This window comes from Calypte anna, chromosome 3 (genome assembly GCF_003957555.1).
Source record: "Calypte anna isolate BGI_N300 chromosome 3, bCalAnn1_v1.p, whole genome shotgun sequence".
NCBI lineage: Eukaryota > Metazoa > Chordata > Aves > Apodiformes > Trochilidae > Calypte > Calypte anna.
In genome coordinates, this window is record NC_044246.1 from 62,329,719 (window position 1) to 62,354,182 (window position 24,464).

At 39.3% G+C, this 24,464-nt stretch overlaps 1 protein-coding gene across 1 annotated transcript in view; it reads left to right on the forward strand.

The window, feature by feature from the left end:
* Window positions 1-23,110, forward strand: part of ECHDC1 (ethylmalonyl-CoA decarboxylase 1) — a 35,472-nt gene extending 12,362 nt beyond the window's left edge. The window contains exons 4-6 of the mRNA XM_008497316.2: window positions 3,508-3,560; window positions 5,522-5,602; window positions 22,636-23,110. Of these exons, the coding sequence (XP_008495538.2) occupies window positions 3,508-3,560; window positions 5,522-5,602; window positions 22,636-23,041 (540 nt within the window). The 3' untranslated portion in view covers window positions 23,042-23,110. The remainder of the gene's footprint in view (window positions 1-3,507; window positions 3,561-5,521; window positions 5,603-22,635) is intronic.
* The last annotated feature ends 1,354 nt before the right edge of the window (window positions 23,111-24,464 follow it).

A 24,464-nucleotide genomic window follows, 5' to 3' on the forward strand; every position in this document is an offset into this window, starting at 1 on the left:
ATTAAATATAATTTTTTTCTGTTTCCTTGGGAGACTTCAAACTACTTATCCAGAATTGAGGATTTCTGTACAATAGCCAGCTCCTAAACCATCTGTTTGATAGGATTTAATAGTCTATCTTTAATAAAAGTTTAATAGAATAAGGGATAGCATTTGATGTTCTTTAGTCTTGTAGAAACTTGCTCTCCTACTTACTGCAGGCGAGAGTTTTGTCTAGTTTCAGGTTAAAAGAGCATTAGGTAAAGTCTTCTGTCCATGGATGTACATGAGGCCAAAATAATAAAAAAAAGGAAATAGCTTTGTCCCTGACTTGGCACATGTTTCCTTTACATTTTTGCAAGGCTGCTTTAACCCATAGCTTTTAGTAGTTATAGAAGATTCTTTTACTTTATTCATCTCCTGGTTAAGGAGAGATTGTATTTTTTGCAATCTATGATATAGTTTGCTCTTCTCTGTGGTGCAGGAAAGATAAAATAACGACCCAAGATTGCTGAAGGATTCTTGTGCTCCCTAGTGGCTCCTCCTCCTCCTCCTTTTCTATCACTCTTGGTCGTCCTTCTCCCATGATCCTACCTCTGAACCAAACAAAAGCACCCCTATCTGTTATTCTTTGGTAAGTGCTAACGTTAGGTCACCAAACCACAGAAGGCAAATTAATAGTGGATTTAAAAAAAAATAAATTCTTTTTTTTTTCCTGTCCTTGTAAACCTAGTTCCTAAGAGCAATAACTTTATTTTGGAGTGAGACTTGAAAAACTGGCTAGCTGAAAATCAAGAGAAGCTCTTGAAAGGACAGTTGAGAGGTGAATTTCACTTTCTTTTGTTCTTATCCAGAAGCCTTAGGGCAGAGGTTCCCAAGCAGGAAGCCATGGAAGGAGGATGTTTGAGCAGTTAGAGGTGGTTTGGAAGTATTGTTCTGTCTGTAGTGAAAGTGGACTCCAAGCTCTTGAAGCAAAAAGAGCCAGGAGTAATTTTCTACTTTAGGAAGGACTGCCTCTCCTAGCCCCATTTCAAACTATTAATCCTTTTCTTCCACAAATCCATACTGTATTTTACCTGACTTTCTGCTTTTTACTTTTCTTCTTGTTCCAAGGACAGTATTAGAGCTGAAAATGTGATTATTTCTCAGACTCCTCTCTTATTCAGATAAAGTGTTCTGACTAGTAGCCTTATTTTTCTTATCAGCAAGCTTTGAAGGGTGTGTTGGCCAGGACTCAAGTAATTGTTTTATTTTTTTTCCAGGGTGTTTTCTGTGCAGTCATTTTTCCCATGTGATACCCAGTAATCTCTCTATCACCTGAGAATAGGAAGACTTTTTTTTATGTGTAGCCAGTCATAGCTGTGTGTTATCAAGCTGTTCTGTTCTGGCATTAATCTTTAGTTAACATTTTGGTATGAGCTCAGGCAGCTGATTTGAATGCAAGGACTCTGCTGCAATGAAGTGAAAAATTGCTTTCTTTGAAGAGCTTATTTTGTAGCTTCATCCTGATGTTTGTAGTTAGGAATACTGCAAGTCCATGTCTGAGAACTGGTTCCTTGTATATTTGTGTGGGCTCTGAACTTTTCTTCCTGATCAGATGTGCTGAGGCTGCTATCATGGAGGATTTGATTGTTCTTTAATTTGCAATGGAAATGTTGCTATGGATCTTAAGGTAGGAGGTTGCTACAGTGATAAATAAAAGTCTGCTTGTAAATTGAGGTGTGATGAAATTTTCAAGCAGGCCTTTAATGTAATGAAGCTAAATTCACTGATTCCTCTGTAGTGTGGCAGGTTCCATCTGCCAGGGATCTGTCCTTAAACACCATAGTGCCGGTTGGCACTGTATATAGTAGGTCTTGGGAACACATTAATAAATGAACAATAAATCAACTGAAACTGACCTACTGTTATTCAAGGTCTGTTTCAAGATGTACTGCTTAGCTTCTCTTACCCCGAGGTATGAGTCAGAAACTTTTAATTAAGGCAGATTTTTTTAACTTGCCAACCCCTGTAAAATAGTTTTAGAACTTAGAATTTGGTAAATGCCAAATGAAGAGATGTCTTCACGTTCTTTTTCTTCCTACCATTTTTTTTTGAAAGATGTGCTGCTTTTTAACAACTTTGGGGATTTTTTTTGATTTTTGGTTTGTTTTTGTTTACTTCTGCAGTGTCCAAACATTTAATTTTTTTTATTATTTATTTTAAATCTGGATTAAATGGCATGTGGTGTAGTTCAGTGTGTATGTGAATGTGGCCATACTGGGTCATTTTAGCCCTGTCATTTTTTGAGTTCCTGGTCAATACTGGATGCCTGAAAGGGGATATAAGGACAGGCAAAGCAAGATAGGCAATGATTTTGCTTCAAAATATTGTTAGGCCCCAGCAATTTGTGACTAAGACTTCTAGAGCCAGAGGTTCTGCCATGTATTCAATAACCTTTGTCGATTTTTCTGTTGTGAGGTTATCTAGCTGTTCTTGAATTCTTGTAGTCTTCTAGACATTGCAGTGCCCTGCTGAAAAATGTTCCACATTTGAAATACATGTTGCAAGAAGAAATGATTGTTTTGAACCCAGAAGCAACTGATTTTATTTGGAGCTCTTTAGTTCTTGTTCTGGAAGAAAGGAGAACAATTGTTCCCTATTCATTATTGTTTCCAAGCTGATGTAAAACATAAAGGAGGAAAGAAATAAGAAGAATCTTCTTTTCAGTTTTGTTTTGTTTTGATGTTGTCTGAAATGCTTTTTGGCCCAGACAATAAAAAAATGTAGCTGGTGAATTGTATCTTGTCTGAAACTTTATGGATTTGGAACAGTGAAAAATGTGCAGCACTTTGTGGTTCTATACAGACGTTTAAAACTCAGCTTTATGGGTTTTCAACTGGGAGTGAGAAAAGGAAATATTATCATAGAATCATAGAATCCTTGGGGTTGGAAGGGACCTCGAAAGATCATCTAGTCCAACCCCCCCTGCCAGAGCAGGGCCACCTAGAGTACATCGTGCAGGAACGTGTCCAAGCGGGTTTTGAATGTCTCCAGTGAAGGAGACTCCACGACCCCCCTGGGCAGCCTGTTCCAGGGCTCTGTCACCTTTACAGTAAAAAAATTTTTTCGAATATTCAACTTGAACCTCCTGTGCTCCAATTTACACCCATTACCCCTTGTCCTATCACTGGTCATCACTGAGAAAAGCCTAACTCCATCTCCCTGACACTCACTCCTTACATATTAGGGGAAATGATGTAAAATTTCACATCATGGAAATTTAGTATTGCAATTACTTTAACAGTGGTTTAAATTATAAGTGAAATTCTTAGAAATTGATAGAGTTCTGATTTGTTTTTTTAACATGATCTATACTAGGTTCTCTATTTGTGCATAGTAGGTTTGGACTGGAATTTAGTCAACATTAAACAAAGAGAAGAAACCCAGCTAGAGTAAATATAATGAATACTCATCTGTTCCATCTCAGTGTTTAATTGCTTCACATTAGAATCACTTAACATTTTTTTAATTTCTTATTCTTTGTAGGATGGAATGAATATGTGCATGTTTATGCAAAACACCTTAACCAGACTTATGAGGTAATATATTTTATTTACCCTTCACTATGAAGTAATTATAAGGATTGGAATATGTTTTGGCTAACTCCTTAACAAGATGTTTAAAGTTAAATACATAGTTTTAAGTATGTAATTTTTAATCCCAGACCTTCTATTTGCAAATGTTAGTCAGGTAGGTATTTATGGATTTAAATTAGACCTTAACATTTTGCAGCTATTAGACTTGCCAGAGTCTGGGACAGAAAAAAAATTCTGTAGGCTTATGTGGAGTGCTGAGGGCCAGGAGGTACCTGGAGTTAAGGAAATGTAGGCCTTCAAAGTTTCTGAAGCTGGTCTTCTGGAACTCAGTGGAAATTGGTAGCTCTTAAAAAAGCCAAGCAGACCAGCTTCTGCAGCCTACACAGGCAACATTTATTTAATATATTTATTTAATCTTCCCACTTCATAAGGGGATTGTATTCAGTTCTACCATCTGTTACTTCTGAAAAACAATTTTTTTTCCTTTCATTTAGATTTTGCTTCCCTTAAGAAATCACGTTTCTATTAAATCCATGTGTGGTAGAGTCTAGCTTTTTTTTTTTTTTTTCTTAGAGCTCTTTGAACTCTTTGTTTTCAAATAATCTATATGAGAAAGTGTTATGAGTTAACATTATCCTGTAAAACTCTCCAGGAGACTGGAGACTTAGTAGTAGTAGTAGTAATACTGTATGGAATCCTCAAGATTCAAATTGGAATCCATTTGTGTAAGTTGAGTTCCATATAATCAAAATTGATGGTGGCAAAACAAAGAGGAGGAAGATATATGAATATTAAGACCTCACCTCATATGTACACTGAAGTGGGCACTCCTGAGTACACTGAAGTGATGGTTCAGGGGGAGCACTGAGCTGCCCTCTGGGGGCATCTGTTGTAAATAGGATCAGTCTCCAGTACAGGAGTGGGAGGCTGACTGTGATCCTGAACAAGGTGCCTCCAATGGATCAGTGTGGATGTAGAGGACTTGGACTTGTGTCTTAAAGCTCCTCGTAGACTGCAGGAATGATGAAGTTACCCTCTTCTAGTGGGTTTGTTTGTGCTGTATATTGTATGAAGTGTTCTGCAGCTGATAAGTGAATTTAGGCCATAAGAAATTACTGGTGCTTCTGTTAAAGTAAAACAAAACATATGGCCATGATTGGGAAGTTGACTTCTGAATGTGGTTTTAAAACTGAAATGAGTTAAATTTTTCTTTGTAGTAAAAAATGAAATGGCTTCATCAGAGTGCTAAGACTGGGACTAACCAGTTGCCTTAATTTCTTAGCTTGTCCTAAGTCAGTCACTGTTCTTTAGTAAGTCATTTGACAAAGGCAGTGGGGAAGGAAGTCCTCCCTACATACTCTTCCTTACCTCTGTCCTTTGAATTACCTTGAACATAATAAAATACCTTGAGTGATTAAGTACAACACCATCAAAGGTAACAGATTGTTGCTATCCTCAAAGGATGTTTTTTTCCTTGAAAAAAAAAAGTTTTATTGATAACTGATATAGTAGTAGCATTCTGAAGAAGCTGGTGAAGTTGTCATGTTGAATCTCATTGTTTTTAGATAAGCCAGCCATGCAGTTCTTCTTGTCCCTTTCTGTACTGTACTGGCTTATTATGGGCTCTTGGGTCCCTGCCCTGTCACTCCTTGCAGATAGTCTTTTAGGTGTAATCTGTAGCATGTATTTTTCATAACGTAATACATTATCATCTTTACTTTGATTCAATTTAATATGTCTGTCTTGCTCTTTCATTTTGGGTTTCCATATTATTTAGTAGAATAATTATTTTAGGATGAATGGAATTGATATTGTGCTACTTACCCCCAAAGATGTAGTGACTTGAATGAGTTGGAAGAGTATATTTTTCTGATCTTCCACTGTAGAGATGGTTTGCTTGAATCCTTTTGTAATTTCTAGAAGACTAAAAGTATGAATTTTGTTTACAAAACTCTCTTATAAAGATTGCCTTTGATCAGTGTTGCACTAATCCAAGGAAAAGCTCTTGGAGGAGGAGCAGAACTTACCACGGCATGTGATTTCAGGTAAGAGCAACAATTTGGGTAGCTGTCATGTTGGAGCCACAATTTAATGCTTGTACCTGTGAAATGTGGGAAGCTTGAGCTACCACTTCTATCAGGAGTCAGGTCCCCGAGTTGCAAGGTGATAAGATCTGGGTTTGTCAGCAGACTTCACAGGAAAAAGGTTTGGATTTCTTCATAGTTCAGAGGGAAGGTTATGTAATGTCTGGTGATAACAGTTTGAATCACTGTATAAAAAAAGAGCAGTGAGGAGCTTTAGCAACCAATTGTGTCACGGACCAAGTGGGTCCAACTTCTCACTCCTGAATGAGAGGTAGGACTGCAAAATTGCATATCCCTTTATTTCTCTTAATGTGGCTGTCATAAGGAAAAATAAATAAATAAATCTCTCCATTAGTCTGATATTTCTTGTTCTGGGTTTATTATTTGTAGCATCATTTTGTGCTGTATTGTTTTTGAAACAGGTTTTTGGCTGCAGAGGAAAGCACATGAAAGTGCAATCTGTCTTTTTTTTCCATACAGGTGCAGGGAATTAGCAGCATGAAACAACTAGTAGAATACAGAGGGCTTTAATTAACAGCGGCTGAATGCAGAACAGGAACTGGAAGAAACTAAAATAATAAAATGTCACTTTATTTAAACTGTTGCTAATGTGTGAAACAGCTTACAGATGTAACAGGACAAGCACTGTGTTCAACCTCCCTGAAAATGAGGAGTTTTTAGTGAAGTTTTGTCTAGGAGAAGAAAATGCCCTCTTTAAGAGGGCCTTGGCACCTAAAGTGGAAGAGGAATTACCCAGAGCAAGTTGAAAGTACTCACTCTTGTTCGGTTTTTTTTAATATTACTTTTGAGCATATTCCAGTGCTGTTCCAGGTATCAGGAGCAGGCTTTGGATAGGGGGATGGTACCCGCATTGTCTGAGCCACTTGGAAACAATCTTCCTAGGCTTTGACACTGGATGTGACCGGATCTTTCCTCTTATCTGTGATCTACGTAGTAGGCAGTGAACTGGAACCGCAGCTCTGAGTAGAGGCTGTACTGTAAATGCCTTGTAAAGATGCAGAGAGGTACCACGTTTGACAGCTGGAGCACTGACAGCAGAATGCACCTGAGAGACTTAGTAGCCCTTTCTGTATCTGTGAGTCAATTGACAGAAAGTGAATCCTGTTATCCCAGAATGGGAGTTTAGGGAATGTGAACATAATGAAATGGAAATCTTTCTGCTTTCTAAAATAGGTACTCTATACTTCTGCTCCAGCTGTGTTGTTTGACATGCTGTGTAATTATAGTCATTGTCAGTAGCTCTTATTTGCATGAACTGAGCAGCTGCAATTCCTCTGATCTGCTGCCATAATTTTCATAGCAACTACAGCTGTTGATCCATCTTCCATTACTTTCTAACACACACATCCAGTGCAGCTAAGTAATAGAAATTCAGGAGCAGCAAACAGGACTTAATTAACAACAACAATATAGAGAAACATAGTGCTGCTATTCCTCCTGAATTTGAAAATATTGGGGTACAAAATCTGTTGTGGGTTGTTGTTTTTTTTTTAAGGACTGTGAATGAGTATTAATGGAACAGGTTTTCTGTCCTTAGTCACTAAATGCCAAACCATGAACTTCAGAACAGAAATCAAAGGTTTTTTTTTCTTGAATGAATGAACTGCAGATTTTGTTTTTAAGTACAAAATGAATGATTTGTGTCTGACTTTAGTTCTAAAGTTTCAAATGTGCTTCTGCTTTTCACAGTTACTGAGTAAACTACCAAACTGTTTGGTATTGGCCTGAAATATTTGCTTTATATCTCTGCCAATTTGTATTAAGTAACTATAGTTATATTGATGAAGTGATTCACTTGAGCCAAAATGGTATATGTACCTTCTCTGAAATGTGCTCTGGCAGCATGATGCAAATCCCTACTAAAGCAGAGTTGTGGACAAATCCATTTTTAATATAGCTGAAGTCCTTTAAGATATCACTGTTGTAGTTGTCCACTGGCAGTTCTTGTGGATCATTGTCTCTTACTCTGTTTTTAACCAGTTTATTTGAAATTGGATTAGGGAAGACTGCATGAAATCCAGCATGTTTATTGCTGACATGAAGTTAGTGATTAGGTCATTCCCACCTTTGATCTGGAGGGGAGAGGTCTTCTCTAAACATCTTCAATTGTAGCTGCTTTATGAATCATTGCAGTATGATTCTCTATAAGAGCAGCATCCTTATAATCATAAATGTGTCTGGAAAAAAAAAAGTCATTGTCCAGACAAGTGCAAGGTGATTAAAATCTTTTCAGACTTATTCTGAAAAGAAAATTGGGAAGAAAAAGCTTCTGACACTGTAATTATTTATCTTAATTATTTCTTTAAAACTGAATAATGTAAAACTGTGCAGGCATGAAACTTGCTTGGACTGCTTTTTAGTGCGGTTTTAAGAAAGCTAGACTTTTTCCACTGTGCCACCATTGAATATTCCCTCTGATCGTGTGAAAATGGCTCATGGATCTTGCTACCCAGTGTCAGTGTGTGTTGTGGTTTTGCATGATTCTGCAGCCATCTCAGTGAAGTGCGCAAATAACTGTGGTGTTGGATTCAGATATATATTTTGACAAATAATTGCAATTTCCAAGCTCCCTGTATGCAGAAACTTGAAGTATATCTTGCACTTTCACAATGCATGAAGTTAAGGAGAACTGATTTGGCCAGTTGATTAAGGAATTTTGACAAGAATTGTAGTGGGTTGTTGAGCAATAAGCTGACAGATAAATGTGGGACAGAGACAGTTCAGTAATTAATCTGTGCAATTTGTAGATCACAATAATTTATGAGTGCAGTAGCTTCATTGCACCACGGGCCACTGGCCAGAATAACCAACTTTGAATTCTGAGCTGTCTTGTCTTCTGTTTCACATTGGTGCCCTTGAGAAATCTCACTGGGGGGATGTTTGTGGAGGTCTTCTAGACACATCTACAACTAAAAATTTGTCCTACATCACTTTGCAAATGGACATGGATTGTACTTGAGTGCTTCTGAAAAGTACCATATTTTCCTCTTGACCTCCTTTTCCCTCTCTAATGCTACTGCAGTCAAAATAGAGATGTGTCACTGTCATGTGAATCAAATTTAAAAGGTGGTGTCTCTGTGCAGAGGATGAGTGCAAAAATGGAAAGGTAAGCCCACAGTTGACCTCAAAATAGGCTTATACGTAGAAGCAGCAGTATTCTTTTCTTTTGTTAGGAAACAAATAATTCGGCTATAATTTCTTCAGCTGTTGTTGATGATGCACAGTTGATTTGCAAAGGCCAGTTTCATTACTCTTGTTAGTGCTGAGCAGTATCCTTCATGAAAAGCACCATTGTTTTTAAGATACATTTGCTTTCTGAGCAGACTTCTGCCCTGTTTCTGTAGGAATAGCAGAATCAAGCTCTTAATAAGGGAAGAAACTTATGATGCTGCTGTTTAAAATAAAGGTGCCTCAATGTATAGAAGCTCTTTTCACTGGGCAGAGCATGACATGAATGGGTGGGGTTCACGTATTCATGGGTTCTTGCAAAATCCAGGCTGACAAAGCACTTTTGATTAGATGTGACTCCATAGCATTGCTGCTTCAAGAAGAAGAATCAATAGCCAAATTTAGAGTGTTTCAGGTTCTTGCTATATGCCATAGGTCACTTTTTTAACTATATAAAATTTTTCTCTCTAACATGTGTATGTTTATATATAAATCTTCAAATCAGGCTGAGCTGTGGCTTCATGAGACTGACAGACTGCCTGAACAGCTCACCTGCTGTGAGAAGGTGGTGTCCCTGTTGCCAATTCCCAGCTCACTTCTTACTTCTGGTTTACCAGCCACCAGTGAAAATGCCTGTATTAGTCAACTATCTCACTAAAAAGCAACAAAGCCCAGATATTTCTGCCTCTTGCAGTGTGTTAAAGTGGTTTGTAAAGGACTATTGTATTGGCCAGGGCCAACCTCGAATAGGAACTTGAACTTTAGGAGAAGACAACAGGAGGGGATAGGAGTACAGGAATTTCTTTTTGGCTTTAGGAAGCTGTTATGTCGCTTCAGTTTCCCCTGAAAGCACAGTTTTCAACTGCCTAATTTTTTTATTGGATAAGTTTCCAGAGAATGTCTTCCAGAGTCCTTGTTATCCATCTCATTTTTCAGTCCTGTCACATTCTCTTTCTCTCTTTATCACTCCAGGTAGCAATGTAGTTAACATAGTAACTATCTGAATGGTAATTGCCCACAACTGCTCATTGAACTGTCCAAATGTTCCCCAAATACCTCAATTACTGTGCTTTCAATTAGTGTGGGGTTTTTTTTTGTTGTTTTGGTTTTTTTTAACAAGTGCAAGCAGGTGTTGCTGTGTGGATCTCAACCTACTTTAATTGTAAACATCGCCTTCATTATTGCAACTTCCCATCTTTCCTTCATTCCCTGTTTCTTTTTTCCCCTCTAATTCAAGCAACCCCATGTCTTAGTGAAGATTTGGATCCATGCAGGCTGGACCTCTGTCTTGCTCTTCCTTCTAGACTTACCCAAAATTCTGTCAAACAAGACTGCAGACTGTTTAAAACTGTAAACCTTGGTGGCTTCAGCTTCCTACTTCTTCCTGGATTCTGTAGTTAGTAAGAAATAACTTTATTTATATTACTGCTGTAATATAAATAATTTGTTATGTTATATTATGATATCTATAATTATATATATATTAAATTATATAAATAATTTATTTATATTACTTTATTTATATTACTGCTCTAATTTGGTAGCCACAGTAAGCTTAAATCAAATTACACATTCTTTTGTTGAATAAATTCCTGTTGTGCCTGAACTGTTGTACCCTTCTATAGGGCACAGGTAGACTATTGTAAATACTTCTGCTGTACCCATGGCATGTTACTAGTTTTGTCTTCTGTGTGCTGGTACATTTGTACTCATAAACAAAAAGCAAACATAAAGATCAAGGAAAGAGCAACTATTTCAATTAGTGTGGATTTGTGTGTGCATGAAAGAGAAAGATGTAAATAAAAAGATACCAGGTGAAATAATACTCCTGGTGATAAAAGAATCATTCACACTCAAAGGCATATTTGTGGAGGATGTTAGAGTTGGAAATGTACGTGTTTCTCATCCATCTAGTCTGAACCCACCATTAGTGATGTAAAGCTGGCTTTAGTTCCCCCACCTATAACCAATGCACTATATTTAAAAGTAAAGAGGTGAATAAGCTATGTTATTGTTTTAATGTAGAATATTAATATCTCACTTATGCTTTTTTGAGATATGTCATTGTGCCTTCTCCACCCCACATAAAAAATCCAAAAAAAGCTCTGAAATCTTATATCCTCATATCTGCAAAACTTAAAATTAGGTTACAGCCACTGTGATCACTTATTAAAACTCTCCAACCCTTGCCATTTTTTGAGTTTGTTAACCTGGTATCCTGACAGAATGCCAACATATCATTACAGTTTCATCACCAGTGATTCCAAAGAAGTATATCTCTTTCTGCTTTAGTTAGAAGTTGTGTAGGATGTGTAACTGCAGCCTCAGTAGCACTGCACACAGAGACAGCTGAATTTCAAACTGTGTCTTGTTACCCCAGGTCTTGTGAAGAGTTGTTAGTGTGATGTTATGACATATTTTTAATCCTTTAATGCTGAGGGTTGCAGAAATATGATATATAAAATCCATCATAAAGTATTAGAGCAACTCAAACCTTGCATCTCTTAGGGCTGATGTCAAGAAATGCTGTTCCTTTCCAGTTGGCTGAGTTCATGCAAGTGAGGTGATCTTTGCCTTTTTGACATCTTAAATGCCAAGCTCTGAGCCAAAGTGTTGGGAAGCTTTCCCTTCCATTTCTGTTTCAGCAGCAGATGAGCAGACACCATGACTGAAATGTTCCTGCTTTAAAAAACTCTTGAATTTGGTCCAGGAGAATTTCTGTTTTCTTTGGTCTTGCTAAAAATGTGATGGAAAGATGTGGCAAACTGAAGTTAAAGACATGAATGTATATACTGCATACAAGTGTGCACATAATTAAAAATTAGTTTGTTTTTTTTTTAAATTAGACTAATACTAGCATTCAGATTTGACTAAAAATTTCAACTGTCAAACACCTTTACCTCCAGTCTTTTTTTGTAGGGGTTTTCTTGAGGCTTTTTTTTTTTTTTCCAGCAAAGAATCTGATAAAGTATCACTGGATCTTTTTCTAATGAATTTTTTTGCTTAATCTAAGAGGCATATCTGTTGTTGAAAATGTTAGCTTGAATGAATCCCAAATATCTGTAGTTCCTTTTTTGGAAGAAAACTCTAAGATTTTAAGTTTTCAGCATGATTAATTGTTATGTGAGCATTATTTTGGCATTCACTTCTCTATTGAGACTTTGGCAGCTTGTAAAGAATAGCCAAAACCTCCTTCATGGGCAACACCCACGTGCTATGTCAAGATGAGAACTACTCTGAAAACAAATGTAGGGTAATGGAGGTTTGCAGTCTGCCTGTGGCTGGGACCCATTGACACCAGTATAAGACAAATAAAATCATATCTGGGAATTTGAAGAGGTGAAGGGGGGGTGCTAATAAGGCATAAGTTGTTAGCAGGGGAGGAGAAATGTGGTCATTCCTTGGGGATATTTCATACAACTGAAGGGAGAAAGGAGCATCCAAGCACTACATTTTGAGTGATGGGGCTTCAGTCCCTCTTTACACCTCTGGTGTTTTGTGCCACTTCAGAGTTTATACCACACGCTTCAAGGGAATTATAACCCCCCTGGTGGGACTGTTTTATTCTGCTTTCATAAGCCACACTGCTCCTTCCCCACTTGTTCATGGGGAGTATTGTCAAGCCAAACCCAAGGCAGCACCAATGGACAGGAGAGTTGGTAACTGTATAATTGTAACTTACTTGTTCTGCCATTTTCTGGGTCTCCTCAGCTCATTTGAATGCTCAGGTGCAAGAGTGGGGACAAAAGTTGTGTGGCTCACCCAGCTTTTACATCACCTTGTAGCTTGCAAAGGGGCTGCACGATGCCTTGCATAGCAGTGGGGGGAGCTGCTGCAAGAGTCCCCTGGACAACCCTCTCCCCATCTCCGCAGCCCCCCCCGTGCATTGCTGCCCACCTCCCAGCACCCACAGCCCCTCGTGGGGATGTTACCCTGGGCTGCAGAAAACCCCTGTGGGCATCGCATGTGGACCTCAGCAAGTATCAGCCTGGGAAATGCAGCAGGTTTGCTTTGCAGTTTGGCCTAATAATTTTCTTTCCTGTCAGTTTATTGAAAAATGCCTGGGAAAAAAAAAAAAAAGTTTGTCTTCCTTTAATATTGCTTGTGGAGTTTTAATCAATCATGCTTTTTTGGACCCTTATTTCTTGTCGTGTTATCTAGTTCAATTTTTTATTCCTGCTACAGAAAGTCTTTCTGTAATTTCCAGTATGCAGTTTCATTTGTCCCTTTTAGAAGAAACATAGCTTGTTAGAGTATACTTTCTCTCTCTGGCTCTTCCTGGGAGAGAAAATGTCAGCCTGAAGTAAAAAAACTGCACTTAAACCCCTTAATACAGGTCTGCTGGTTGAACTTCCATCTGTAGGCGAGTTCTGGGAGATTCTGGTTCGGAATCAGATTGGAAGAACTGTCTGTGTGGATGGCGGACATTACCCAGCAGGTAACCCACCTGCTGTACCCAGACATTACCCAACCCCAGCAGGAGACTTTTGGGGGGGCCCTACTTACCTTGTGCTTGAGACTACCCTGCTTCCCTAGTAGGGTATTAGTAACAATTTCATCCCTCTCTCAACTCAACAGTAGTTCTCTCCCTCTTTTTCTGTCCCTTTGATCTGGGATGTGCTCTCTTTTCAAGTCATTCTTAGTCATATGTGGCAAGTCTGGGTCTTGCCCTATCACAGAGAGTGTGATAGGCTGCTTTACCATGCTCCTTTTTGCTGCTTTTTATTAACATTGCACCCTTTCCTGTTTTTGTGGTGCTAGTTTTGGGGCCATGTAGATTTCTGCATCTGCCTATTAGAGTTTAACTTCTGTTATTCAAAGGATCTCTTTCTAGTAACGTCAATTTTGTGCTCCTTCCCTGGAGGTTTCCTTTGAAACTGGTGATCTTGCAATCTCTTTAAGCTGAATTTCCTTCTGGAGGCTCATCTTCCATTGAACGTCCCAATGACTGGGTAATAAATGGTCAGGTTATCTATGCTTTAAGCTTATGTTTATTTTTGGAGACCATATTCCCTAACACAACTGTTTCTGCTCAGATGTTCCTGTGTTCTGTTTCTGCCTCCAGCTCTTCTCTTGTTGCTCCATCTTCTCTTCTTTCAATCTGGGACTCTAATTTTCAGAATTTTAGCATCAGCCAAATGTTCTGTGCCTTTAGATGAAAACATGACTGACATTCTTTCTTCTGCATTTCATTTGACTATTGGTGATGCGAGAAAGCACAATAGTCTTATTATAAATGGTTAATTTAAAATTAACTTTGAAGAGTGCATCTCTCAATGTTTAGGTCAATCTACTCCCCTCTGAGAAGCAGCCTAGGGTTTCCCAGCCAATGCTGAAGAACATTAACTCTTATTCAAACAAATACATCCTTAATTAGAATCTCTTTTCAGGTACGATTTGTACCCAGATTCTTGGAGCTCCAAAAAATGCATTGGAAAACATGACTGGAAGGCTGCAAAGAGAGGTGGTAAAGGCAACATGGGCTTGAGAGACAAGATATTTTCTCCTAGGCTACTTTGTGAAAACATGGATTCTTAGCTCTAGTTGCAAGCAGGGAGAAAATGGATGCGTTGAGAGTGTTACAAAAGAATTCAGTAACTATAAATAAACTTGCATATAATCTGTAAGGCAGTTTGAAAAGAGCTGTTATAGAACTCAGCTTTCTTGTTGGTGAGACTTTTTAGGCTGGCATCAAGCCTACTCTTTTGACACTGAGTTTCAGAGTGTGCCTAGAACACTGTGTACTTGGGAGGCTTGGTAGGTTTTTTTTGTTTTGATTCACGAGTATCATTTTAACTTATTTAAGCTTCAAGTAAAGAAGGATGGTTGGTTTGGGGTTTTTTTTTAATCACTTAAAGCATTTAAGAGGGCTGACTTTCTGAAGGGCTTCTTAAAGTAGTCATAGCTGGACTTGCTTTTTTTCATTGTGTTCTTGTGGTAAAGGTCACAGATGAAAGCTCGTAAACAGGAGAGATCATGGTCTTCTCTTACCCTATTGAAATTTGAGATTGCAGAGACACTTTGTGCAATTGTATCTAAGATAGGCACAAGGAATATATTTATATTATATATATATTCCTTATATATTCCTATTAAATATTCCTTATTACATATTCATATATATATATTCCTTATATTTATATTCCTTATATTTATATTTTTATAAATTTCTCCAAATTCTCTTAAGACATTTAGCTTTCACTTTTATATTCTTTATTGGTTACCCTGTAGGCATCTGTCAAGTGAGTATTTGTAACTAAAGGTTTTTCATAAAGAGCAAAAATTCAGGGAGTTGTTTTCATGATGCCAGTCTGCACAGACTATCACCAAAAGCATGTAGGACACATTCTTAGTTTTATCTGTTTTACAGTATTTTCACCATGGCAGTCTCACTAATGATCTTGCTCTTTCTCTGCATAAGTCAGGAACTGAGAAGCTCTCTGGGAGAGAGAGAGATGATATGGAAGAAGAGCAGGGGACAGCAGAGAAAAGTCATGGCTGGCTGATATTCACTGCATTGTTATAGTTCAAACCTTTACTAAATATAGTTAACAAGGAGTTATTTATTAAATGTATATTGAGGGTTTTTTTTTATCCTTTAAAGCCTATCTAATTGATCAAGTAACGTTGAAATGTTAGTAGAATTATGACTAACACTCCTCAGGATGAATTGACTTGTTAATATGTTCAGAGAATGAGGGTGTTTTTTTTTTTTTTGTTTTGTTTGTTTTGGGTTTTTTTTGAGATAGAGGGTATAGTATGATACCTGAATTTCAGAAAAAATCTTTAGCTAGATAATCCCCTTACAGAGTACCTAGGTGATTATTTGATTGTGCAGTGATAAAGAGGCTGTTGAGACACTGCACTCAGTAGGCAGAGATGGATTAATTAATCTCTACTTGCTTTTTGGAAGAGAATGTCTTATTCTTGAGGGTCTAATTCTAGCATCATCTGTCACAAACACTGAAGTAAAGGCTGGAAACTGCTCATCAGTAGCATGGCTAACTAGCTGTATTATTTTAATGTAGTACTGTATATTTCTTCTGCAGAATATTCTTCCCGCAGTACCTTGCTGCTTCAAAATTCATTTTTATTGCAACAACTTAATGCAGTTGTTGATTTAAGCTTGTGTCTTGGAATATTGAACAAGGGTAGAAGTAGGGTTCTTGAAATTTAAAGTAAAGCCCTGTACTCTCTGCATTTAATTACTGATGAAGTATTCCTAGCCTTTCCATTAAGATATGTGGTCCTAAGAATATTTTGAGAGACTAAGTGCTTATAGGAGGCAAGTTGTTGCTACTAGAGAAAAATGTTGTCATATAATAAAACTAACAGTATTTAGGTTTCCAGGTTAGGTCTCTGCAGGCACAAACTACAGCCTTAACTTTAGTCAGTATTTTTAATTTCTGGTTTTCTGTAGCTTTGTGAAGATGTCAAGAGAGTGGTTTGTATGTCAGGCTTTATTTTCAAGGCTATACTTGGAAATTGCTTTTGTTGTTAAAAGGTTCTGGAGAAGGTAGTGATGCATTTTGCAGCAGTTTGCCAAGAAACATCTATGTATATGGTCTCAAGAATTAGTATCTTAATGCTAAAGGAAGTTCTGTAGTTTCTGGCGTGCATAATATGTCTGTGCATGGTGGAGAGGACAGGTTTTAGATATATTAAATGGGGAAGTTACATGATCTCTAATGTATCTTTTGACTAAGATTTGACAAGCAGGTATCAGAGGCAGACTGAGCACTAGGTACATGCTAAAACTTGCAGGGCCACTTGCCATGCCAAACAAAATGGGAAGAAGGCAGCTAGCCTGGAGGTTTCCAAACAGCATTGTGTGCTATGTGAAACATTCAAGATAGTGTGTAGTTGCAGCAGTTCTTGACTACTTATGTGATGGTCCTTGCCCAAGCTTCAGGCTAACAGTACCAAATTAGTTAACAGTCCCAGTTAATTGCTCCATACAGTCCAGCTTGCAGGGCAGCTGCTTGTTGGGGCAAGACCCCTTGGCATCCCTTGCTGAAGCAAGGAACTGATGCTCCAGAATTGGATGGCTGTATTTGCAGTAAAGGGGCTGGAGGCATCAGAGGAAACCACCAGGACTTGGGGCTTATTTAGAGTAGGGCAGATGATCTCATCAGGTGCTGCAGATCATAGGTGTGCTCAGCCCTTTTGTGGCTGCAAGAACTTTATCCTGCTGTTGGCTGAAGACCCTTTCACACACTTGCACCTCCTCTAGCATAGATAGACCCTGACTTTCATGTACTGTGATGCCAGGACAGGAGATCCCAGCTATTCAGGTCCTGCAGTTGCACTGAATTACAGGGTTCATTTGCCTTCTATGAAAGATTCAAGATTACTTAATTTTGGTTTATGGCAATGCTTTCACATCCAGCTACTCACTTCTGTCTCATCTGAATAGATACTTATTTTCTTTTTTCTTTTTTTTTTTTTTTCAAAGCCAGAGATGTAGTATTCTGCCTAGAAGATATCACTTGATTTATGTGGTGCACTGAGACAACCTGAAATAAAGGACTTCTGTTTAATCACAAATCAGAGCTTATGTCATACAGCTAAAGAAACAGGTAGATTAGCTCTTTTTCTGGTGCTATAAATTCAACAACTCTTCCTTTCTTTGTTTTAACTCACTGTAACACCATAGTTGACTAAAACCATCCCATCTGTTGCATGTGTTCAGCAGCACTCCGTGTGAAAGAGTAGCATTTTTTGTCTGTGTGGTTTTTGGGTGCCTCAGCAAGAGAAGGGAGAGCAGATTGCAAGTATTCTCTCTCTGCTGACTGAGTCACAGTCACCTGCTGCAAGAACCCACCAGCAGTACTGGGATCTCCTGTGCCCCATGGAATGCTGAATAAGCATAAGGAAGATGGAGTGAGGTTCTGAGGTCCAATGTGCAGGTCAAGCAATAAGACAGGGACTATATTTTGAGTGTTGAGAACAGGGAAGAAGTGGACAACAGGCTCCACCTTTCTTGCTTGCTTAAGGTCCAGCATGTGTTTGAGAGCTGCTGCTGTGGTGGATGGTCCTGGTAGCACTCATCAAGCAAAGTTACAAAATCTTAAACTAGTTAGTTATACCTGAGCTTTTGTCACTTGCAAGCAAGGTCATCAAGTTTTCATGCCCACCTGGCAAAGAGAGTTCCACTTGCATGCTGAGCACCACCCACAGGTAATGTGATACCTCTAACACATTCTGGAACTTGCACTCCCCAGCAGTGTGTATTTTAAAAAGCTGTTTTGGCCACATGGCAGCATGGCATGGCTGTTACTTAATTTATCAAGAGTTAATTAAGCTAATGCCATATTGATTGGTGTATTAGAAGCACATGGTGGGAAAGTGACTGGATTGTATATCAATTTTGTTCTTCTGTTGTTTGCAGGTTAAAACAAATGTTTGGCCCTTGTTAACCTTCTTTCTGTTACAGTTTTCCTGGTGGTTTTCTTTTTTCCTTAATGCCTGTCTCTTCCTGTGCTTAAAATAGTTGGGTGTGGTTTTGGATGGTTGGTTGAAAGCCTTTGATGTCAATACTGTATTCTTGCTATCTTCACTGTGTAATAACAGTCAGCCAAAATGCATGTATGGCTAACAGTGGTCATTGCTTTTCATGTGTCTGTGTATCTTGCATTTATACTTTGCAAAAATGTCTAGTTCTATTTGAAAATTTCTTAGTGTTTTTATTTCTCTAACTCTCACTTTACAGATGTAAAAAATATGAAAGTCTTTCAGTTGTATCCCCAGGCCTTTGACTTATTTTTTGGAGAATTTTCCACTTTGTGTCAGTTCAGTCACCTTGTATGTACATGTTACCAAAATGCATACAAGAATGTAGCATATTTGGTGAGGCAATTAACTGTGACCCAAAGGCATAATCTTTGCTTATTAATTATGCTGACTGGTGGTTTGAGAGCAGGAGGCCACAGTATTTGTGGGGGAGATCAAAGTAATCTCCTGCAGTTCTGGCTGCCCTCTCAGCATAACCAGAGCTAAGAACCAGGTGCTGCAGCACTGTGCCATGCTGGCTGCCTCCCTCCCTGGTGTGTCAGCCTCACGCCAGCTAAAAGGAGAAGATTGGAATTCAGGAGCTGTGTCCTTACATGACACTGAGTAAAAGAGGAATGGAAATAAAATCCAGGTTACTGACATGTTTGGTTTAGGCATCCTTTTTCCATCACGGCTTTCAGAAGCATAGTGGTAGGAGCTATTAAGTTGCATAAAATAGAGGATGGTATTTGTCCCTCTCTAGTAAACTTCATTAGTCCCTTTGCCTTGTCAGGATGCTGAATATAATCCAGACCACAAGACCAGGAAATTATGAGGTAAGGGCTAGCACAGACTTTAATATACTATTAATTCTGGTCAAGGAACTGATTATACCTGTTGGAACAGTTCATAAACATGAGTACTATAAAAAGCAGGTATGAATAACTGAGAAAATGCATTTTTGTTTGGATTTTCAGCTTTTATTATATACGCTCCAGCTTCAAGTAGTAGAGAAATACTGCAGCAAAGGAAAGCATAGCTGTTATCTTACAGCGAGTGCTGTCTTTGAGGAACCTGTTTAATGATGGAGTTTGTTAGGTTGCTTTCTTAATGGCAAGCAAGGTTTTCTGCCCACATACATTGCCTGTGATGTGAACGTGATGGAACGTGACAGTTGATAGCTTGTGGGCACAATGAGATGTCACGGAGTGAAGAAATCCTCAGATCAAAAGGTGGAGGGTTTGTAACATTTAGTGCATCTGAGAACATTTAAAAATGTACTGCAGGAACATTTGCTGTAGCTCTTGTTTGCTTGAGATGACTAACTGAAAATTGGATGTGGCCCATGGTGGCTGTGCTTTCTTCCTAAGGGTGTTGTACTGCTTCTAACATGAAAATATGTTTTTAAAGGAAGTTTCAGCTGTACTTTTGTGCTTATATTAGTTTAGTGTCTTATCTCCAAGTTAAGTTGTGAGGATTTTGCTACCCTTCACATTTCTGAAGGATGTTTCTCTGCACTTAAGGGCTTTGGATACTTTGTACAATAACTACAGGTAGGAAATATTTTTTCAATATTGTCATGCAACAGATTTTTATTTTTTTTTAGAGCAGGGAGGGCATTTGTCTAGGAGCCTAGTGGGTATAACTTTCCCCTGAGATATAGGAGACCCAGATTTTAATTCCCTTGACCTAGAATATAAGAACAGATGTACAGTCGAATCAGCATTCATTTTGTGTTCATCTACAGTTCTGTCTCAGACAGGACCTGCACTAGGTGAATAAGGTATAAACAGCTCAGGAACAGAATAGTACTTCAGTCCTTTAATTTTGTTGCTGTCTGCCTTTCCATGTTTAGTAATGCTTGATGTGCTTTTCTTACATAAATTCATCTAATGGGAGATCAGATCTGTCATGTCTCAAAGGTAGACCCAAGTCTTTTCATAAGATAAAAAAAAAAATATTTATGCAAGACTGCAGCTGGTGATGTTCAGAGTCTGATCCCAGGCTAGCTGGGCAGCAGCATATAGCTCTTCAGATCAGGTCTCCAGTGCTTCCTTGGGCATAGGGACTGGAAGCAAGTGGTGTACCTAACAGCAACTGGGATGGTTGGTTTCTGTAAGAAATGGTGTGGGAGAGAAATGGCTTTGGGAGAGGATTCATAGTTGAAAAGTCTGAAAAACTACAGATACCTTTCTTAAGCCTGAAGGCACCCCAAGTCTACCTTTGTATCTTCTACTGCTGACCGCTTATCTCAGTACCTTCTGTTGAGCTGGTTCAAAGGAGCATTGTTGGGAGAAGTGAATCCTAGTGAGATCCTGGAAGTTGCAGCCCCACAGTGTCTGTTTAGCTGTCAGTCATTTATTTCCTTTCCTCAAGTTTGGCTCCATTTTCTCAGAGGAAGGTAAAGACTGTGCAGGGTAACCAGAGCCTTTCCCACATGCCAAACCATTTAAACTTCTCTCTTGTCAGTGCTGATGGATCTGCTGTGCTTCTAATGTAAAATTTGACTTTCCATGCAAGCTTAAGAGTTCATTGACCCAAATTCTCAGATGAGTCCCTACACTGTCCTCAGTATGTCCACTGAAATGCCTGTCCTTAAGGCCTGAATTCAGGTGCCAGAGACAATCTCAGATTCAACATAGAAACACAACCTTGTCTTATGAGACTGCCTACAGATTGTCTAGTATCAGGTATCTAGCTGCTTATGGCCCCTTCTTTTTTAGTGTTTCATATTGCTCAGCATAGATAGAATTAACAGTTAAGTGTTTTCATTACTGCTTTCCCAGTGGAATGCTGGAAGTCAGCACATTGCAAAATGAACTGAGCCGGGAAAGGAGCTTCAGAATACTTGCAGTGTCTTCCTTTTGGAGAGATCCAAGCTCCCTGAGATTTGCTGGGTTTGGGAAGCATTTGCTAATGTTAGCTAGGAGGCTTTCCTCCCCTGCAATACTCTGTTCTCTTCCTTTTGTCACACAACCTGCCACCACTCTCTCTACAAAAAGGCTTTTATGCAATCTGGCATGTCAGCTGTTGTGCATTGTGTTGTGTCTGGGATAAAGCATAAGCTCTTCAGCCCTGGTGCTTTATAGTATGGCATGAATGCTGATGGTGCTCTGGTTAAGGAAAAAAGCAACCAAGCAAACCTAAAATTAACAATAAATAGATTTTGGAACTTTGACTTCCTAGAAGTAGTTGCATTTTTAAAGTTGCATTTTTCTAACCCTTTTTAAAGCTGGTCACCTTTGGTGTTTTCATTATGGAAAACTGCATTATTAGGAAACAGATTGTGTGTAGAACTAATATTACAAGGTTTATCTTCAGAAAGCCAATTAGTGGTTGAAGTAGAAGCTAATCTACTTCACAAATGTAATTTACATCCCCTGTTATGAACAGCAACCACGCTGCAGAGCATCATCTTGAAAAAAGAGCAAGCACTGGTCTGTTTCTACACATCTTTTCTGTATGTTTCTATTTCTAGAGGCTTCTTCCACTAACCTAATATATGTCAGTGTGAACACTGTGTGGAGATGGTACAACCCGCTGCAGCAGAGCTCCTCCAGGGAGATAGCTTAATCAGCCCTAGGGTGAGTTCTTAAATCAGGGAGGTGACAGACTGTAGAAAAGTAGCAAAGATGTAAAATCTCTGAAAAGAGGAATATGACTCTACCTTCTGGAGGGGAGCAATTCTATTACACACTGTAAGCATAAATAGAAAGCAATTCTATTATATCTTGTGAGCCCTAAGTCAAGCATCCATCCTGAGTTCCCTTGCTGTAGTGAGCAGTTATAAATCAAACTCGCATGGGCCCAGTGAAGGAGGGGGAAAAAAACCCCAACTGTGCTATAATCAAGCACCAGGGTGCTGACAGAACCTCCCCAGTGAAGACCAGTACTAAAACCACAATCCATCCTCTTGCGACATATGGTTTGTGTATTTGCTTGTTTTTTCCTCAACCCCCTGTTGTTTTAGGCATGAATTTGCAAAGCAGCATGGGCACTGTGAATAAGTGTGATGTGCCCTCCATCTGCAATTCTGTTTTCAAACACTTTTTAGAACGGACTACAGGTATCAGCCTAGGCACTATGCATCTTCACTTGTGGCAGCCCCTGTATTTCATTTCAAGAAGATCCAAAAGCTGCAGGTGTGATGTAAAAATCAAGCTACTCCAGCACTTGCTGTAATCAGCAGGCTGTCAGGTTGTGTCAGCTTTTGGAAGCAGAGGGGAGGAGAAAATAGAAAACCGAGTGCCAGCAAGCTGAGAATGAAAATCGAAGCAGGGACTGACCTCTGTGTGTTTGTTCTTCACTGACAGGTTGATGACGCCCGGGAGTGAAATTCGATTTGTCCACAAGCACATGGGGCTGGTGCCGGGCTGGGGAGGAGCTGCCCGGCTGGTGCGGATCGTCGGGAGCGGGGCTGCCCTCCGGCTGCTGAGCGGGGCTGTCAGGGTGGACCCCGAGAGAGCTTTGCACCTCGGGCTCTCAGAGGAGACCTTGGAGTCTTCGGATGAAACTGGAGCCTTAGAAGAAGCCCGAGCCTGGCTGAGTCAGTACACAGAGGGTCCAGCCAGTGTGATTCGGGCCGTGAAAAAGGTGGTGACGGCGGGAAGAGAGCTACCGCTGGAAGCGGCCCTAAGGACAGAGAAAGATGTTTTTGGAACCGTATGGGGTGGCCCTGCCAATTTGCAGGCAGTGGTTAGAAGACCAAAACACAAATGAGAGTTTATGCATAAGAAATGTTCTTGACCTTTTTTGCAAACAAAGCCTTCGCTAAAGCAGGCATTAAACCTAATCATTTAAGGACTCGCTCATTTCAACTGGCATTAACATTCCTGTCCTTCACCTCAGACAGACATATTTGTCATGCAGCCACAGAGAAATCCCTAGCAGATTCTTTGCTGTCCTAATCACTTACTGAATGGAGATTAGCGAAATTAGTACAGAAAGGTAAATACTATCCTGAGAATAGAACTGTAATTCTTTTTGGAATGAGGATGAAGGTTATTTTTTTGGAGTTAATTTTGTTTTTTTCTAATTGGTATGGAAAGTAATTGCTTGATACGAGGTTTATTTATTTGCAGAATAGCAGCATCTAAAGCTGTAAAATATGAATTCCCCAACATGAGAACACGTGTCTTTAAGCAGCTCTGAAGGGATGATAACTGGTGGCATGATATATATTTGGTTTTCATCTTTGGTCAGTTCTTTGTGTAATTGCTGTGAAAGTATCCAAGGATACTTCAATTTTAATGGTGGTTTTTACAGGAGAAGCTCTAATTTACTGAGGGGCTTATAGTCCTCAATCGTTGACATTGATTCTGATTTTTAAATGCATTTAGGTCTGCCTTCTCACTGCTCCAGGAACTGATTACCCACACAATCTGCACATCCCCATAGCCTGGACCTGTGCTACTGAGCATGTGCAAAGCTGCTGGCCTGATTCTTTAAATAGAATGTAGTTGAAATCTTGAAAGGCTGCAATGTACCGTGCCCTCAAATGGGATGTCCTTGACTGACTGGGTGGTCCGAGTACTTCAACATTCTGGAAAGACTTGTGTGTGGATCTGTCTTATTGAGTGTTTTTACTGGTAAGGCATATTTGGGCACTTGGTCTCCACCTCATGGTGGTGACTGCAAATAATTAGATAGCTCAGTGGGGAGGGTCTTCCCTTTAGAAATTAGAAACTGACCCTGAGTCCCTGCTTTGGCAGATGATTTTTAAGATGAAACATCTGTGAGAGCAAAAACAGACAAATCCATGTATGGGAGTTACCTGTACTGTTGGTTAGGATGTGCTTGTCTCTAAATCCAACAGAGGCTGAGGTGTGAGCCCAGGACCAAGGTTCTTTAGGGGGGAGCATGTTAAGGAGGAATCTTTGGGCTACCTGGGAGTGACGTGTTCTTACTCAGACCAGGCATAATGTACTCTAGATACATGAAACAAGCATCCTTAGGAAAAGGAGCTGATTCCTTGGGAGGAAATCCATGTTATAAATTCTACAGTGTGGCAGGATTCCTGAGCTTTAGACAGTAAGATAACTGTACATATGTCTGAGGATCTTGGGCCAGATCAGTGGTGGGAATTACGCCTGGATTGCGTGGTAAAATTCTGCAGCTTTGGAGCAGATGCTGTGCCCTGCTG